Raw genomic sequence first — 15,206 nt, 5'->3', positions numbered from 1 at the left:
CTGGCGCTCAGTGGACACAGAAACACTGTGAAGCATGGTGATGGCAGCATTATGCTGTGGGAACTGGGAATTTCATCAAACTGGAAGGAATCATGAAGAAAGGAGGAAGGATCCACTGAGAAGCAAAGCTGGGTCTCCCAACTAGAGGTGGGCGTTAGTGTAATATGATTGCTTTTTTCAAGTAATGAGTAAAGTAAGAGATTACTATTGTAAAAGAAGTAATTACATTACTGTTTCTTTCCTGTAAACACACTGCATTACTAAACAGTAATTTTGTTTGTGTCTCATGACAATGATGTACGAGCGTGCAACAGACGTGTGTAGATCAATAATGGATCATATGTAGTGTGGGAGTGAGTACGACCATGCAGCGTTTAAAGCTTGGAAGTACTGACATTACTTTGAGCTGGATTCCGTAAAAAACAAAACATTAGCGTCCGCTTTACACTGCATGGGAAGAAAACTTCTTTTTACAGCATAAAAATAAAACTTTAAATCTGAGCAAGCACCTAGCACGCTGCCACAGGAATGTGAAATTTACAAAGAAACCCCCAGATCCCCCCCCACGGACATGACCACTGAGACAACGGGCAAACCTCTGACGGCCCCACTCCTGCTAAACAGGTGAAAATAGATTTAAGAGTGATAGGACTTAGTGCTGCTGAATCTTTGATTTTATTTATTTTTGCTGTGTTTTACTTGCACTTACTATTTAAATAAAATGTATTATTATTATTATTATTATTATTATTATTATTATCTAATTGAAAAATTGAGTGCAATTATTTTATATGCTGGAATATACAGAAAATAGGTTTAAATATTAAATTTCTTCAAGCCAGAGACTGCATATAATTTAATTTGTGCTTGATGCAATGTGCATAAATGTGCATGGTAGTTAAAAGATTAAAACTAATAAAACAAGTTTTAAAGAGACTTTTTCCATTTGATTCAGTTTTATATGATTGATTATGCAGAGAAAATAGAATTGGGCTGAAAGGTCTATTGCTTTATTATGTATTGAGGTTGTGTATCATGTTTTTAAAAAGTAACTAAGTAATAAACTAATTACTTTTGAAAATAAGTAATCAGATAAGTAACAAGATTACTTTCTTAAATAATCAGCAATTAGTAACCAATTACTTTTTTCAAGTAACTTAATCAACACTGCTCCCAACACAACGACCCAAGAATGAGCTCCAGAAGACCAAAGTGAGCGTTACTGAGCAGCCTGCACAAAACCCTGACCGTGGGCTGGAGTGAAGACCAAGGTCCATGCCAGAAAATAGTCAGAAGAGCCTGACAGGTTCTCCAAAGATTAATGGGCTGGGATCGCCCCAGAGATGAGTTAGTGAGTCGACTACAGGCTGTTATCAGCCAAAAGGCCACACAGCTGATCATTAGCATCGGAGGAGGGGGAAGGATGGGGGACAAAATTAAAAAAAAAAAAAGTTTGGAAAAGCTTCTGTTTAACAGCACCCCGGAACACTTAAGAATGAATTTTCATTGGGGGCTAATCGTTTTATTTTGTCAACAATAATTTTTTTCCTGACAAAAACATGTTGATAACCAAATACCTCAATCACAAAAAAAAGTGATGAAACGTGTCGAAACTTTTATCAAAAATTAAGGAAAACTGTTTTGGGGACCAATCAGAAGTACTTAAGTTGTGCAGAAAGGCAGGGATAGTTTAAAGTGATCCAATCAGAAGGAACCTCTGTGTCATGCAGTGAGGTTACCGACAAAGAGGGCGTAAAATCTTTTGATTTTATTTACGATAATCTTTGTTTAGTCAACTAAAGCTAGATGAATTTAATGGCTAAACTGTGACAAACTAAATCTGCTGCCTAAATTAATGCTGGGGCTAATAATTCGGTCCTCATCAGTAAACGGCAGCCATGTTTGAAGCTGAACTGCAGCATGTTAAGATGATGCAAGCTTCATCCAACGCCGGAGAAACGCGATGGAGACGCCGACTTTAACCAATCGGTTCTTATCTGCCACGTTTTTCTTTTATGTCATTTGGCAAAAATGTGGACTCTGAAACCAAATGTCCAAAAGCAGACTCTTATTTTAGAAAACTCACTCAGAAGGAAACTTCCTGTGAGCACCCTCAGTCAGGTATTGAGACACAACACAAGTCACCTTGAATCGTTTTATTCACAGGTTTTTCTCCATGTTGGAACATTTTACAGTTTTTTCTAGAAAATCTCAGTCTGTACTTTTATATGTTTCACGTCTGGGAACGAGGAGGGGGTGGAGCCAGCTGCTGTGATTGGTCAGCAGGGACATGGTGTGCTGGCGTCCAGCTCCAACGTTAGTCCTTTGCTCAGTAGGAAGGCTTCCTGTTTGGGTTCCCGCCCGAGGAACTTCCTCAGCATCTCAGAGGCGTCCTCTGAGCCGCCGGGCCGCAGGATGAACTTCCTGTAGTCAAGACCCACCTGGGGGACCAATCAGAGAAGAGAAACTAGGAATGAGTTAGATGACCCTCAGGGAAAGTCCTGAAACCATCCTCGCTCAGTTTCCTTAGACTGTGAGAAGTAAAGATGGTCAAATACGAGGTGAGCTCTGCATTTCTGAGTCACCGCACGGTAAATCCTGTCACTTGGAAACATCACCCTCACTTGGCAGGTGACAACACCTGTTCATGTCACACGGATAAAGAAAATCAGCTCAGCTCAGGGATGACCAGTAACATCAGCTGATCAACTGTTTTATCCAGAAACTAAAACACTAAATTATGGAGGAGGAGAGGGGCTAAAACATCTGGAGAACCTCCGTCAGCTTCTAATACAAAAACTTGAGAAAGTGTTTTTACTCTTTTACTGTAATTAATAAATCCTGATGCTTTTCATTGCGGCCCTGAAAACACATCTCCGTCTCTGTTTTGGTACTTTTGGGCCACCGTAGCCTCCAGACCTCCTCCTCCTCCTCACAGTCACTCAGTTGCTGTGAGGCCTCGTTTCCTCTGCGGGGATCATTAAAGTCTCTGCTTATCTAATCACCATGGTAACGAGTGCACCTGGACAGGTGTGCTCCATCAGAGATACAGACTGTTCAAACAGAGCTGTGCTGTTTTTCACTTTTTTTTTTCCAAACACATTTTAAATGAGAATTGTAGTTCTGAACTACATGAAGTTAAAGGATCCCAAGATTATCAGTTTTTTATGTGATCACACAGTTTAACACTGTTTATTAATATTTCTGCTTGTATACATTTTGCTGTAAATGCCCTAAATGTCACACTTTTCACTTCATTTGTTTAATAAACATTTACGTTTTTTTTAATGACAGATGTTCTGACACACTGCTTTTTATTATCTTCCATATTTATTTAAAATAACTATATCTGAAGGTTTGACTTTGTGCAGTTTCAGACTGTTCTGCAGTGTTTTGTAAACTGTTGATTTTTTTGTGTAGAGTTTGTGTTTCATTAACATTTTGTTGTTATTTTATTGATTATTTGAAGGCTGTTCATTGACAAACTATAAATCAGAACCTCCTCCTGTCACATGTTCAGCCGCTCAACTTTATTTATACCTCAAAGCTGATCTTGTAGTAGTTTAGCAGAGTGACCTTTGACCTCCTGCCTGTCTATCTGAATGTAAACGTTGGAGCTGCTGACCTTTGGGTTCATTATTCCCTCCTGTTTGAAGCGGGCATAGAACATGTCCATGGAGAACACCTCGCTCCACAGGTAACCGTAGTACTGAGCATCGTACCCGCCCGCCAGGTGTCCAAAGGTCGCCGGCATGTTGGTTCCTGCAGGATAGGAAGGAGAGGTCAATGGCCAGAGAAGAAGAAAGAGGCAACAGTGAAGGTGGAGTTTGGACACTTGTCTTCATCATGTTCACTTCATTTGCTTTTACACAGACTGTAAATGAAGATGGAGAGTTTCGTTATATCAAAGTTTTTAATAGTGGAAGGTGAACCAAAGAGAGCACAGTGGATATAAAGAGACAAGAATGATCCAGAAGAGGAATGCAGTGACGCTCCAGAGACAAAAGTGACCACAAAAAAAGCACAAACACAAACGGAGGTGAAAGATCCGTGTGTGCTAGTGTCACATCCTGCCACGACCAATCAGAAGTACATACCAGGTGAGGCAGGTATTCCCAGGATATCCTGGCAGAGGCGTCCGTACTCCTCTGCGGGGTCCAGGCCTTTCCTGGTGTGCAGAGCCTGATCCACTTTGGCCAGGACGATCTGCCTCAAGTTAAAGAGACCTGCAGAGAGTCAGAGGTCATCAGGGTGATTACGGCCGTGTGGTCGAGCGTCTCAGCCAAAGAAACAAAGACACTGCATTACTAGTTGGAGCGCTCTCGATGGCTTTATTAAGTTTAATGAGCCAAACATCCACAAAGCACGTCCCTGCTTCCACATGCGAGCTGTCAGCTGGTGGAACTAAGCCGTACACCAGTGCTTTGCGTAATGATGCTCTCTGCTGGAGAGACTGAGGAGAGGCGGAGTTGAAACTTTGGCTGAAAAATAATTTACTGTGTTAATTATGAATTGGATTATTTTTGTTGTGATGTCATGTAGAAATGTGATTATCAGAAGACTCAGTTTAGCAGCAAAGCTCATTTTATTTGATTCCGATCTGTCCAGTGAAGCTGTGTGAGCGTATTAAAGCTTCTCCCAACTGTCCCAGATTTTCAAAAAAAACATAAGCCCTGCTGAATTCCCAATGACAAGATTTAACCAGACAAACCGTCTCCAGTGTAACAGAGGGCCCTGTGCAATACGTACCGGTGTTAGCAAGGCGGGACTTGATGAGTTTGTCAAGCAGCTCGTCAGGGATCGGGTTTCTGGTCTTATAGTGCTTGGACATCCTTTGCAGAGGCTCCTTTTCCCAAACCCAGTTCTCCAACATCTGAGACGGAGCCTCCACAAAGTCCCGCTCCACATGAGTCCCGCTAAACATGGCGTAGTCTGCCTGCAGTGAGGAAGTTCACCATGACATAATTTTATCATTTAGTGCCACATTAAAGAGTGTTTATCTGAAACTATTCATCACAACCACGAGAACCTGGGCATCGTTATTGGCCCCAGGTGAACATCAACTAACCTGAGCGCACAGCTGGTGCATGACGTGGCCAAACTCATGGAAGTACGTCTCCACCTCATCGTGCTGCAGGAGCGACGGGGCATCCGCCGTCGGTTTGCTGAAGTTGGCCACCATTGCAGCCACCGACATCTGGCGCGTGCCATCACTCAGCAGACAGCCTGGCTGCAGGCCGAAGCAGGCGGCGTGGCCGTACTTCCCTTCACTGCACGGAACAGGAAGCACAGTGCCAAGTTAACCCTCTGGGGTCCAGGATACAATTGGCCATTTTTGACTACTTTTATTTTACCTCTACATTTCACCTTTAAAAACCATTTAGCTCGCCTTGTTTGGTATCATTCTCTTCAGCACAATCTCATATGTCTGAATTTATAGTTATTTTTTCATTTTGACATACTGTATGTCTGTACTGTACTGTAACACAATTGATCTAAATTCAGACAAAAAAAACAAAACAAAAAAACAAAATCCGAGCAGAAAAATAGTATTTTTTAAAAGATTTTTTACTGTAACAACCACAAACATGTTTAACGAATCCTTTTCATAACTTGAAATGCAAATAGAAATTGTACATTTTAAAACCTAAAAGTTTTGCAAACAAAGTTATATGTGGCTATTTACCTAAAAATGCAGCCAAGGCGTTTTTTATATAACCATTTCAAACTATTTACAGAACAATCATTTGTGCCACTCCAAAAACTTGTTTCTGTCCACTATAAGACAGAGGAGAACACCACAGGCCTAAACGCTGCAGGTCTGACAACATGAGGTGTATCACCTGTTTTCCAGCTGGTGACAGTGTTAACACTGCAATTTGCCTTTCGTGGCTTTTTGGAAGAAACTGTGACATTCAGCATTGTTCGGACACACAAAACAAAACAAAACAACGACTACACTACACACTAACTACACAAGACAACACACTAACTACAGACTCCAAACACGCTAAACATCACAAGTCTCTCACATCTCAAAACTCGCTCTCTCTCTCGCCAGCGTCACACCTAAAACTTCCACCTCATCCTAAACAACCAAATGCCACATGCTGCTATATAATGCTTTTGATTGGTCAACATGGTAAACTTTAACACCAATAGGGAAGGGGTGATTTTTCCTTTCTTTTTTACTCGGACAGTGCTTGTTAGCGCTGTCCTTAGAACATACCATGGTTTATTCAGAAAAAACTCCACCGCGTGTATTTTTTTTATCATAACTCTGGTTTTAGGTGGCCTATCAACACAATTTGAAAACTGGTAAGTAGTTTGAAGTCTGCACTTTAGACACAAGTAGAAATGGATCTTGTTGCTGTGTTGTCTTAAGTTAGTCGTGTAATTTGGACGTGCGTCCGTCGACCCCAGAGGGTTAAAATTCAGCTCAACTCTCTGTAACAGCAGCTCGCCGTTTCACCTGGCTACCATCCACTTCCCTCTGTTTTCACGCTGCCCGTCAAAATCAGGACACCTGAATTTACAGCAAACACTCCAAAGCCTACACACCTGCAGCGCGCCCAAAACTCCAACCAGAGTGCCACAGAAGCCGCACATGTACCTTCTTTAGTTTAGACTCTTTATTCTAAACATATTACCGTGAAAATATCTGAGGCTGATCTAGAACATGGACCTCCAAACCCCAGGAGCCGCGTATTTAGCCTGTTCTGTCTAATGTCCAGCATCATGGTGCCACTAAAACATTTGCCGAGCAGCTCCTGAAGAAAATTTCCTGTTTTGGTTGTCCTGATGAATCTCTGCGTGTGTTTCAGGATAACTTCATTACCCAGGATGCAAAGTTTCATACCGCGGATAGAGGTCCAGGTAGAACTGCCCGACCACCTGACCAGTGACACGGTCCTTCACGCAGTACAGAGTGACATCAGGATGCCAGGTGGCAGCTCCGTCCACCAGCTCGAAGGACAGACCCAGCAGCTCCTGGTAGATGTCCAGCAGACCCTGAGTCACCACCTCCATCGGAAAGTACTCCTTCAACAGGTTTTGATCCACGGCATATTGAGTCTCCTCCACCTGACAGGAGAGGAAGAGGAGGAGATAAACAGAAATACGACTTATCAAATGGCCTCAGTTCCTCTGCTTCCTTGTTAAACTTGGACAGACCTAACGTGAGTCTAAAGCTCTGTGGATGTCAGTCTTTTAGCTCCTTACAGAGCATCAGTGGGACTGCAGTACACCATTACCTACCATCCTTTGTGCTCTTACCTGGGTCATGTAGTAGCGCGTGTCCCAGGCGTGCAGCTCCCCGTTGAAAGGCAGGCCTCTCTTCTGACACTCCTTCTCCTTCAGCTTGAGGATAACCGCTCGCTCTTCCTCACCCAGCGGCTTCAGCTTCCGGGCGAGGTCCTCTGAGAGACAGAGAAAAACCGGACATCACCGCGGTGTGAAAACTACACTTCACAACACCATCTCGTTTATTTCAGCAAGATTTATAAATCTCCCAGCAGGTAATTGCCACCATCATCACCAACAGCAGCTCTGAGGCTGCAGCTGGGCTCTCAGGACTCACCCAGGAAGCTGGCCACCTTCTTCCCAGACTTGGCCATGTTCATCTCCAGGATGAAGTCGGCGTGCGTGGTGAAGCCAAGCAGAGCGCACTTCTGAGCCCGGAGCTCCACTAGCTCCTTCAGGATCGCCGAGTTCTCCTGCAAACCAGCACGAGATCCATTAAGACCAAACTGTTTGTGGATGACATTGCCAAGTTTCACCCCCACCCCACAGCTCGTCCGACTCCTGACTGACATCTGCTCTTCAGCAGACCTCACACATCAACCAAAATCAATAACAGTTTTCCTGTGGACAGGGCAAAAATAAATGATTGTTTTTCCTTCAGTTTACTGGAAATAAAGCCAATACACAAAATAATAAATCATTTTTCTCCTCTGCCTGAAGTTACAGCTCGCCCTGTGTGTAAATTAAGGAGGACAGCTTTGCGAGTCTGTCTTAAATGTTTTCTGGAGGTCCTCTGCTCTCACCTCCTTGCAGCGGGAGTTGAAGGCCTCCTCCAGCTTCTGGCGGGTTTCTGGGACAAAGCATTTCTTCATGGTGGGGAAGTAATGAGGATACTTCAGCGTGACTTTCAGCTTGTCGCCGTCCTTCTCCAGAGAGCTCAGGAAGTCTTCGGGGAGGCCGCCTGAAACAGTTTGACTGTTTAAATGTGATGAATTAAATGTGCTTCTCTATCATCGACAATAAACAATGCACCACCCACTCCCGGATCACTGAGGCTACATCTACTTTTCCTCTGAGCAGCGTGAGCATCACACCACCGGCGCTGGTGCATTCTGGGTAAACTTTGATAGCTCATATCCGCTTTTGGGGCAGGCGTGAGTGAGAGCAGGTGAGAGGTCTCCTTCCTACCTACATTTAGAGACCAGGATCATCCGCCACTGAGCTGCTGCAGTAAAAACCGAGCTGTGGTTAACCAAAGTGTTTTCTGATTGGTCAGGTGGATGGCAAATTACCCAGCAGGCCTCAGTGGCACTTTGACTGTACAGCGATCTACAAACAGCAGCTTTTAGGGCTTTTAAAATGTTGAAGGAGCTCCACTCACCCAGCTCATCTCTGGTGAAGGACAGGCTGGTGGTGTCTTCGTTTAGGTTCTTGTTGAAGTCGATGCACAGGTTGCTCAGCTTCTTCTTGATGGTTTTGATCTCCTGTGACAGCAGAGAGAGAAGTCAGGTCAGACCTTACATTAAACTTAAAAACACATTTCAGCTCTGAATGGGTGCGTCATCATACAGTTCAGCATTTAAATCATGAGCGAAGGCACCGGCATTAGCCTGTCCATGGACCAATCAAGTATCCTGAAGCTCTCTTCCTGGCTCAGCACACTCAGGAACCGGGACCACCAGCTGCAGAACTGCATGCAGGAGACTGATTACACTGCTCGTTACTGGGTTAGGGTGACACCCGAGGATACCTCTACAGTGGCAGAGACACACCCATGTTACACATGAAGCAGCGTGCGGGTGAAAGCTGGCCTGTAACACTTCTCCTTCAGGTGCGGCGGCTTTACTGATGGTTGGTCACATGTTTAACACACGCAACCAATTAAGGAAAAAAAAAAAAAAAAAAAGACTTCCTGCTGCAGCCTGATAGGTTGATTAATCACAGGACAACAGGTGCATTAGTCACCTGACCATCTCAGCAGTAAGTAAGGAGATGTTTTTCTCTCTCAGCTCTACTTTTGGGGTCGAGGACCCTAATTTGGCAAGACTTGAGGATTTGAGGCCTGCGGTAATCTGAAGGTCACAGCAGGAGGTATTGTACACAAGAGCTTTTAAATAAAGGTTAGAAAAAAGGAAGGAGCTACCTCCTGTGTGTCTTTGGGCAGGTGGAGGCCATTCCTCTTCCCCAGTTTGATCAGTCGCTCCATGTACCGCTTGGACTCCACGGTGAGGCTTTCAGGGTCAATCTTCTTCTGCAGACACAAACACAACAGGACGTTCAAAGAGCAGCAGAGCTCCAGGGTGTAAAAATGGGCTTTATTCTTTTTCAGTAACAGAATAAAACCATTGCAGCACCTCTGCAACCTCCCTCTTCATACCCCTCCCCTAATCTCTCCCTAAAAGCTGTCTTCCTCCTGATTGGCTGACTCCTGGAAAACTGACTGCAAAGTGACATCATCTCACCTCCAGAGCGACGATCCTCTGGTAGACGTCTTCCCTCATGCTCATCTCCACGTCAAACTCGGAAAGGCGTTTGTCGGCATCTGTGCTCGCTGCTCGCACCTCCTTACAGGGAGACACATGCTGCGGGAAGTCCAATGTGTTCCTCTGAACTGGGGTGCAGAAGGCAGGGGCAAACAAAGAGACAGAGGAAGGGCAGGGCCATGTATGAGGCAGACTTTTGACAGATTTATGAGTATTGATAGGAAAAACAATGCTTGAAAGAAAAGAACAAAAAGATGCTTTCCTGGATTCAAACGTGTGAATCAAACATGGAGGTTGGTCTTCAGCTGTTGTCAGGCTGCAGTTAACAGCGAGGAGCACTTACCACAGTCATTTATACATTAGTATGTTGGACATTTCCACTGAACCACAGTGACGTCTGAGGTTTTGTTTCAGAGTTCATGCAGAACAAAGACAAACTCCAAACGATCAAATATTTGAAGTAAAAGTGAGATTTTACTTCTTATTCCACCTTTAATTATTCTTTTATTCCTAAAGGAACTCTTATTCAGCTCATTTCTAGCTCACGCTTTTACTCTTTGGCTTTGGTGCAGTTTGTTTTATCCTGTTAGTGGTTCGAGCGTCTGCTCAGATATCAGAAACGCGGAGGCCGCAATGGATGCCCGTGTTCAGCCTCAGTGGCGTGCATGGCTGTTTGTGCACTTCCTCCTGCAGAGCTGGAGGTGTTTTTGGGTTTCAGCTGCCTGTGAACAAAGCCTCAGTCTCCATTGTTGCAGCAGCTGGTTCAGCTGCTTTCTCTGCAAACTGCTGATGAGTCTTTACCATCACAGCCCCACTGTGCTGACACAGAGCTTCACTGCAGCGAGCGCTCACAAAGACCCAACAGCCCACGAGGTCCACGCAGCACGCTCGATCCCTTTACATTCAGGGTCACCATCTCACCACCGAAACATCTGGAAGGACAACTGTACCCACGGAGCATGGAAAACCTCCGCAGACTTGCCTAAATCCCCCGATCTGACCATGTTACTTGTATTTATTTCAAAAATGTTTTTTTTCTTTGGTTTTATGTTATAATGTCGTGTAACAAAGTTAGATCTGGAAAAGAAAGCGTACATTAAACACAGCCCATCTTCATCAAGCTCAAATTCCAGCAGAACGTAGTAACTACGTCCTCACAGTTATTATACTTCATAAAACTAAAACTAGAATCTGTGTTCACAAAATGCTTAAAAAAAATTACAGTTACAGATTACAGTTATGAGCATGCATCATCACAGAGCTCTGCTCCTTCTCTGGTTATAATACTGAGAAAAGGCAGTACCGCGTGAGTACTTGATATAACAAATCTACAGATCATCATTTCCTGCTGCAGGTTTTAAGAGTCCAAAAACATTTCAGACCAAAAAGAATCCAAACGTCCAGAGAAGCTGCAGGTGTGTTAGTGTGAAGCCTCCATGCTCACTGCCGGGGTGATGATGATGAACAGCTGTCAGTGATATCTGATCAGATATCGGTGCTCGTCCAGTCAGCTGACTGACAGGAAGTTACTTCTGACCAGAATCTGAACTTTGACCCTCACATGGAGAAACCTTCAGTTTCTCAGGCCTCTCGCTTGCTCCGTGCTCAGCTCAAACGTTCTGACATGTTCACTCATTACGTCATCACTCAATACGTTTTTGCACGGGGACGCTGTTCCTGTAATTCTGCCTCAGTGCAGCGCTACATTAAAGAACAAAAGATGACAATCTGCACCAGCTATTCAGGAATTATCTTTACTTTTTTCTCATTTATTTTCAGAGGCTCACTCATGAGCTAACATAAACTAATGAAACTCAATTAGTCGCAACCAACCAACCCAGTGATGTAATCTCCTTTACTGACAGAAGATGGGGCTGAACATGTTTTAAAAACTTGAAGCACTTATTTCTTAAATCACGTCGACTTTAAACGTGAAAGCTGAGAGTCGGCACTTCAGTTACATCCTGACAATCTGATTTAAAATCTGATGTACTTGCAACATGGACACTGAAACCTATGGACCTAACTGTGTGTGTGTGTGTGTGTGTGTGTGTGTGTGTGTGTGTGTGTGTGTGTGTGTCTTTAATGTGGTTTTTTTTTTTTAAATATCCAAACTCTGAAGCAGGTTGTAATTGTGTCTTTGAACAGTGTTATAAAGTAAAGCTGTTACCAATATTATTTATTATTATTATTATGAAAAAGTCAGTCTTCAGGGTCAGGGAAGCGCTCACCGGTGTACTCGACCTCCACGTTGGCGAGCGCCTTCAGCGTGTTCTCAAAGGTGACGTTGTCAAGGTCAAGGGCTCCGATGCAGTCGTACACCTTCTTGGTGTTGGCAATGAGCTCCTCGGAGAGCTGCTGGATCTGCTCGGGGTTCAGATCCCATCGCAACCGGTTCTCAGGGCAGACCGGCACCGGGCTGCCAAACACCACCTCACCTGAGGAGGAGACAGGTGAGGACATCACAGCAGAGGAAGAGGATGGAGAAGAGGAAGGTACGTGTCTTTAGCGCTGAACATGCCGTTGGGAGCTGGGAGCTGAGCAGCAGGCTTATAACAGGTTTGTCTACCTGTCTACCTCGACACCACTTTCAATCCCACAGGTGAAAAACTAAGATGCAGCTTTTTATATGAAGATTAGAACAACATCAATGACGACACAAGTTTTAAAGTGTCTGCCAGGCGGGCTGCTGCTGAATTCAGACTCAAATCACTGTTATCCTGTTACAGCGTGAGCCGACGTCACAGACAGCAGGACCGACAGCACCCTTTTCCTCCTGCACAAAGTCGTTCAGTGATGAGAGGCATCCATACTGCTGTAAATCTAATCCAATATAGAAATTTATAATATTGATTAGGATCTATTAATTTCATGGCCGTCTTATTGTCTGAAAAAGTCCAGCTTGCTTCAGAGCTGATCTTCATTAAACCAGATGCTGAAGAGTAATGCCAATGATCCGGATATTGATTAAAGCACAGAAAGTGAGAAAACATCAAAGCTATAAGAGGACAAAGCAGTCTGTACTCTACAGATCTGTGCCACGTATCTGTTAACAGAGCCAAGCAACATTATTATAGATTATTATTACTGATGGTGTTGGTTGTGTGGATTTATTTGTTTTCCCCTTTGTAAACTCCCAACTGAAGAATGGGCCATTCTAAATTGATATAAAAGGCCAGTTATACTGAAATAATAACAGTAATCATAGCCTTATATATTTACATAATATCCTAGAGTTTCCATGAAATATAAATGATCATCCAACTAAATCTGGCTAAAAACGATTAAAGGCTCACTTTTTTCACGCTGCAGTTGCAGAGAGACATCGTCTGCTGCGTGTCAGAGAGCAGAACATAAAGGGATAACAACAGGTCTGCTTCTCACACCATTTAATTAATACCTAATAAAAACGTATAAAAGGCGATCAGCTTTAACACCTCCCATGATGGAATACGTCATGTTTGGCATTCAGCGCTTTGCCGGAATCATTATTAGGCGATGAAGGTTTAGAAGAGGTGTTTACTTTTGTTTTAGGAAGTTACACGTGTGGTAGAGAACAGCGCTAACGTTAAATTGGCGGATTTTTGAATGAAGTCCGGCGGAGTTTGTCTCTGATCTGTGGAAGTTAACCCGTGTTGTGTGTCTGCGAGTAAAATCGCGCTTCCCCGTTAAAGAACATGCTGCCCCACAGGCAGGTAGTTCATAGCTAGCTCCATGAATAAGCAGCCCGGTTAGCTCACATGCTACAGAAACGTGCAGAACACCTGGACACACTGGCCTACCGGCTCCTTTATTCTGCTCTCGAACAAATATGGACACCTTTTCTTCTCCAGTTGAGCTTTTATTACCGAGCTCAGCTGCTAGCGGCTAGCTAAGCTGCTGCTAGCTGCCTCAGAGTCCGCAGCTGGAGCTCAGAGAGGACCCGGGAGGAGGCACGCGCAGACAGCCGCTCATTTCACCTGAAAACGCCGCGGTCAGGCGACAGACTCCCCGCCGTCACTCACCTGTTGGCCCCATGCTCACAGATTCGATAAAGCTTGGCTCTGTGCGTGTAGCTCACTGACAGGTGGCTCCGCGGCTCTGGACTAAAAAACAGACCCTCACCCCTTCCGGTCACACCTTTCAAAATAAAACCAAATGAAAACGTTTACTGTTTATTTTCCAAGCTTTTAAAAAAAACAAAAATCCGCTGAAGGTAACAGCAGAACAACAGGAAATTATAAACACTAAAAATAAAAATAAAAAATAAATAAAAGACAATAACCCAGCCATTGCCAGGGTACACATACCCCCATTAAATTACAAATGAAATGCACATAAACTGTTTGTGCTGTTCCTAAATCAATCCTGACATATCTCTTTAAATGCATGAATAAATGTATGAATGCTTTAATGGTGTTCGTCGGAAAGGGAAGATGTGTACCTGTCCTGGAAATCAGTTCAAAACCAACTTCTGATCAGTTCAAGCTTTGGGAGCACAGCTGGCTGGGGCACTTGAACTCTGACCTGATGCTGCTGATCTTGCCAGTAAAAAAAACGTAGAGATTTTTCACGGTCATTAGCTTTAGACGTTACAGCTTAGGTTGTGTTTATTAACGTTATCCAGGGTCAGGCCTCTTTTATGAACTGGTGAACATGGAGATTGGTGTTTTCCAACTGTACTCTCCTTTTTGATGATCCAGGTCGAAGGACTGATGACTGTGCTATCCAAAATTTTAAAAAAAATAACGTAGTCACAGAGATGTGAAAAATGGGATGTAGAGGAGCTCCCATCAGACAGGCGATCTGAAGCGAAGCAGCAGTGGCTGTGAACCTGTCAGACTATGTGCAGGGTAGGAAGACCTGGAACCACGGAGCAGACAGAGGACAAGGGGAGGCTCGGATAATAAACACACAGCAGATGATACGAGGAAACAAGTGGAAACAGGTGGGAACAAATCAGGGATAACGAGACAAGGAAAGTTAAACCAGACACAAGGACAAGAAACAAGACCACCAAAGTAAAACAGGAAGTAACAGATGACAGACTCAAACAGGAGAGCTTAGTTTAACACAGAGACGAAAGACAAACAGGAAGGAACAGACTGGGAGCACAGGATGGATTAACCCACGGATCCCGGGAACAGACGCTCCCAACTAAATAACAAAAGAAAGTCACATCCACAAACACAAAAGCCCGAGACACTCCGTCTAATACATTGTAAACACTGCAATAGTTACACCCTTTTGCACACGCTCTACAGTAAAATAGCAAATGACAAAGTTCACAGGCTAGAGTTAAATGTCAACCACATATATTCCACCTCTGTAATATTCTCACCACTGTTATATTCTTTGTCAGTAGTCTTAATGTTTATAATTGAGCGATTTGCAGTGTTGGGAAGGTTACTTTTGGATTGCAGATTATACAGAATACATGCCCCAAAATGTATTTTGCAACGTATTCCGTTACGTTACTCAATGAGAGTAACGTATTCTGAA

General features: G+C 43.8%; 1 protein-coding gene across 1 annotated transcript; it reads right to left on the bottom strand.

Moving 5' to 3' along the window:
* Positions 1–2,141: 2,141 nt before the first annotated feature.
* On the bottom strand, positions 2,142–13,863 carry thop1 (thimet oligopeptidase 1). The gene is made up of 14 exons (XM_086282902.1): positions 13,730–13,863; positions 11,957–12,163; positions 9,705–9,853; positions 9,386–9,493; positions 8,624–8,726; positions 8,046–8,203; positions 7,580–7,715; positions 7,276–7,418; positions 6,860–7,083; positions 5,069–5,270; positions 4,750–4,936; positions 4,098–4,226; positions 3,626–3,762; positions 2,142–2,441 (listed from the first exon to the last, which is right to left on the bottom strand). The coding sequence occupies exons 1-14, from the start codon at positions 13,740–13,742 to the stop codon at positions 2,280–2,282; spliced, it is 2,058 nt and encodes a 685-aa protein (XP_086139028.1). The 5' UTR covers positions 13,743–13,863; the 3' UTR covers positions 2,142–2,279.
* Positions 13,864–15,206: the final 1,343 nt, after the last annotated feature.

The sequence above is a fragment of the Aulonocara sp. 'chitande type north' Nkhata Bay genome, linkage group LG23, assembly GCF_057382095.1.
Source record: "Aulonocara sp. 'chitande type north' Nkhata Bay isolate Kocher_YH1m ecotype deep benthic linkage group LG23, A_spYH_male_GT1.1, whole genome shotgun sequence".
Lineage (NCBI taxonomy): Eukaryota > Metazoa > Chordata > Actinopteri > Cichliformes > Cichlidae > Aulonocara > Aulonocara sp. 'chitande type north' Nkhata Bay.
The sequence above is the reverse complement of the archived record's forward strand: the minus strand, read 5'-3'. Positions and strand labels throughout refer to the sequence as shown.

Coding starts and splice junctions, on each gene's coding strand:
- thop1 (XM_086282902.1), bottom strand. Junction 9,854..11,956: donor CGTGGAGGTCGAGTACACCG/GTGAGCGCTTCC, acceptor TCTGCACCCCAG/TTCAGAGGAACACATTGGAC. Junction 4,227..4,749: donor GTCCCGCCTTGCTAACACCG/GTACGTATTGCA, acceptor GACTCTCTGCAG/GTCTCTTTAACTTGAGGCAG.